Source organism: Pediculus humanus, genomic scaffold, assembly GCF_000006295.1.
Source record: "Pediculus humanus corporis 1103172107574 genomic scaffold, whole genome shotgun sequence".
NCBI classification, from domain to species: Eukaryota; Metazoa; Arthropoda; class Insecta; order Psocodea; family Pediculidae; genus Pediculus; species Pediculus humanus.
In genome coordinates, this window is record NW_002987189.1 from 986,833 (window position 1) to 989,337 (window position 2,505).

The 2,505-nt window shown below is 32.2% G+C and overlaps 1 protein-coding gene across 1 annotated transcript; it reads left to right on the forward strand.

The window, feature by feature from the left end:
• Positions 1 to 865: 865 nt before the first annotated feature.
• Positions 866 to 2,262, forward strand: Phum_PHUM222040 (uncharacterized protein; the record flags this gene model as incomplete). Its single annotated transcript, XM_002425793.1, has 5 exons — positions 866 to 908; positions 1,294 to 1,556; positions 1,643 to 1,841; positions 1,917 to 2,023; positions 2,137 to 2,262. The coding sequence occupies 5 exons, from the start codon at positions 866 to 868 to the stop codon at positions 2,260 to 2,262; spliced, it is 738 nt and encodes a 245-aa protein (XP_002425838.1).
• Between the last annotated feature and the right edge of the window lie 243 nt (positions 2,263 to 2,505).

Sequence of the window (2,505 nt, forward strand, 5' to 3'; positions counted from 1 at the left end):
ATCGCTCGTATATATATAAAATAATGTAATCAGCGCATTCTGGCGGTCGATTGAATAAATAAAAATAAAAAAAAATTAAAATTTAAGGGTTTTTTTTTTATATATATATTTTTTACAATTTGAAATTTTTCTCCCGTGAAATTGACTAAAAGATTTCATTTTTTTCGGGGGGGTGGGGTGGGGTGAGGAGGGAGGGGAGGAAGGGAAGAAGGTTTATTATTTGTAAACTGACTCGAAAAAGTAGGTTTAATTAGTTTTTTTTTTTTTTTTCAAATCTTCTTCTACTTCCTCCTTATTATAAATATGGGAAAATGTTTTTTTTTTTATTTTCCTTTCGAGTTTAACGAAATGAAAATTTTCTTTCTTTTCTTGTGTGTAAATATTTTCTTCAGTAGCAGAAGAAAATTTTTTTTTTTTTTTCTGAAGTAAAACTTAAAACGAGTAAGAAAATTTAAAAAGAGAAAATTCCGAGGAAAAATATATATTGAATTTTCAAAAGAATTTTAAAAGTTTTCCCAGTTTTTTTTTTTTTTTTTGGTTGTTTCTCCGGTTGTCGCGTTTGTTGTAATTTTGTTTTTCAAGTTCTATTTAAATATAAATACAAACGAAATTGTTTGTACGAAATAAAACAACCCGGAAAAAATTTCAAAAAAATTAATGTTTTGTTTTATTGTTTCAGAAAGAAAGAAATAAAAACATCAAACATTCATCCTTTTTTATTCCTTTTTCACTCCCCTTCTCTCCCCCTTTCTTCCTTTCTTTCTTCTCTCTCTCTCTCTTTCTTCCATATTTTCCATCCTTTTCTTATTATTATGTAATGATAACCGAATGATATAAAAATAAAAAAAAATTTAAATTAAATATCATGGGAAAAAATGATAAAAGAGGATCCGGAATCAAACACGATGGTAAGTCTTTTTTTTTAATTTTTTTAATATTTTACCTTCCCCCCATGCCCCCCCGCAAAAAAAATCCATTCGAACATTCTCGAAAAAAAAAAATGAGTTTGTAAAGATTAAAAGCTGAATCGTTTTCCCGCAAAACAACAACAACATCCCGATTTTCTCTCATTTTTTCTTCCTTTTTCCATCACTTTTCCGCAATTTCGCCCACGTTTTCCATCTCTCTCTCTCTCTCTCTCTTTCTTTCTCTCTTATCGATTTTACTCAAACATCCGACTGTTTGTGTCGTTATTTCACTCTACCGAAAAAAAAAACGAATGGGGTGGTTTAAATTTTTGTTTGTTTTCCTGACACGAAAATCGTTTTTCATTTTGATGACGTCATTTTACAGGAGGCAGCACGAACCTCGTTGGAAAATTCACTCAAAGCGTTAGAAGAATCGTGCAAGATGTTAAAGATGAGGGTACGGCAAGCGGACAAACGAAAGAAGAAGTCATAGAAACAAACGAAAGGTTGAGAATCGTTAGGGGTAGATTGGAGGAAAATTACGACACGGCTAAGAAAGCATTGAATACACTCATGGGAAAATACATGAAATCGAAAACAACGAGAAACGTTTTCCACAGGTATCCACAATTGAAAGCCATGATTAAGGTACGTACGGTCAACAATACAACAACCGACGGCACAATTCCCATACCTTCAAAATAATAATAATAATGATTTTTATATATGCGCAGGAAGTTATAAGATTGGAAACGCAATATTGGGCACTCGTGGAAATACCTAAACAAGAAAAACAAGAAACCGTGCCTGCGTTCGTGTTGAGGGCATGTAGCATAATGGAAAAAACGCAAAAACCCGGCGAAGGTATTAAAACATCGTCGAAAATTGCAGAAGAAGAAGATAAAAGAAAGGAAAGATTAAACAGGTTGGAAGGTATGTGAGCGAGTAAAGAACCGTTTCCGGTTAATAATAATAATAATAATAATAATAAATTTTGTACATTTTCAGACATGACAATAGCACAAATAGAAGCGGAAAATACACAATTGACAAACGATTTGTACAGGTTGTTAAAAAAATATTCAGGTTTAAGGAATCTAATAAGAGCACTTAAGGCGAGTTGAAATATTATCGTTGTGACGTCACATCCGGGTGACGGTGGTGGCGGCGATGATGATGATGATGATGATAATAAAATTTGTTTGTTTGTTTGTTTGTTTGTTTTCAGTCTCAATATGTTAGTTCAAAAGTTTATCCGATATTTCCAAAGTACACGTTCCTCAAGGACATGATCAAAGACATTATGCACGATCCCGATTACATGGAAGTCTGCCACGAAGTCGATCCCGTTTAGCATCCTTACGACTAAATTAATTCATATAATCATTATTATATATATTATTATTTCGGGTTTTCTTTTTATTTTAACAAAATATGACGTCACTGCGAAATAACGATGATAATATTTTATTTATTGGCACGGCCGATCATCACAAAAGTGCTCTCTCGTTTTTTATCGTTTGTTTGTTTGTTTGTTTGTTCGTTGTTGTCGTTGTCTCCCTTTTTCTCTCCCTTTCTTTTATTTTTATTTACTATT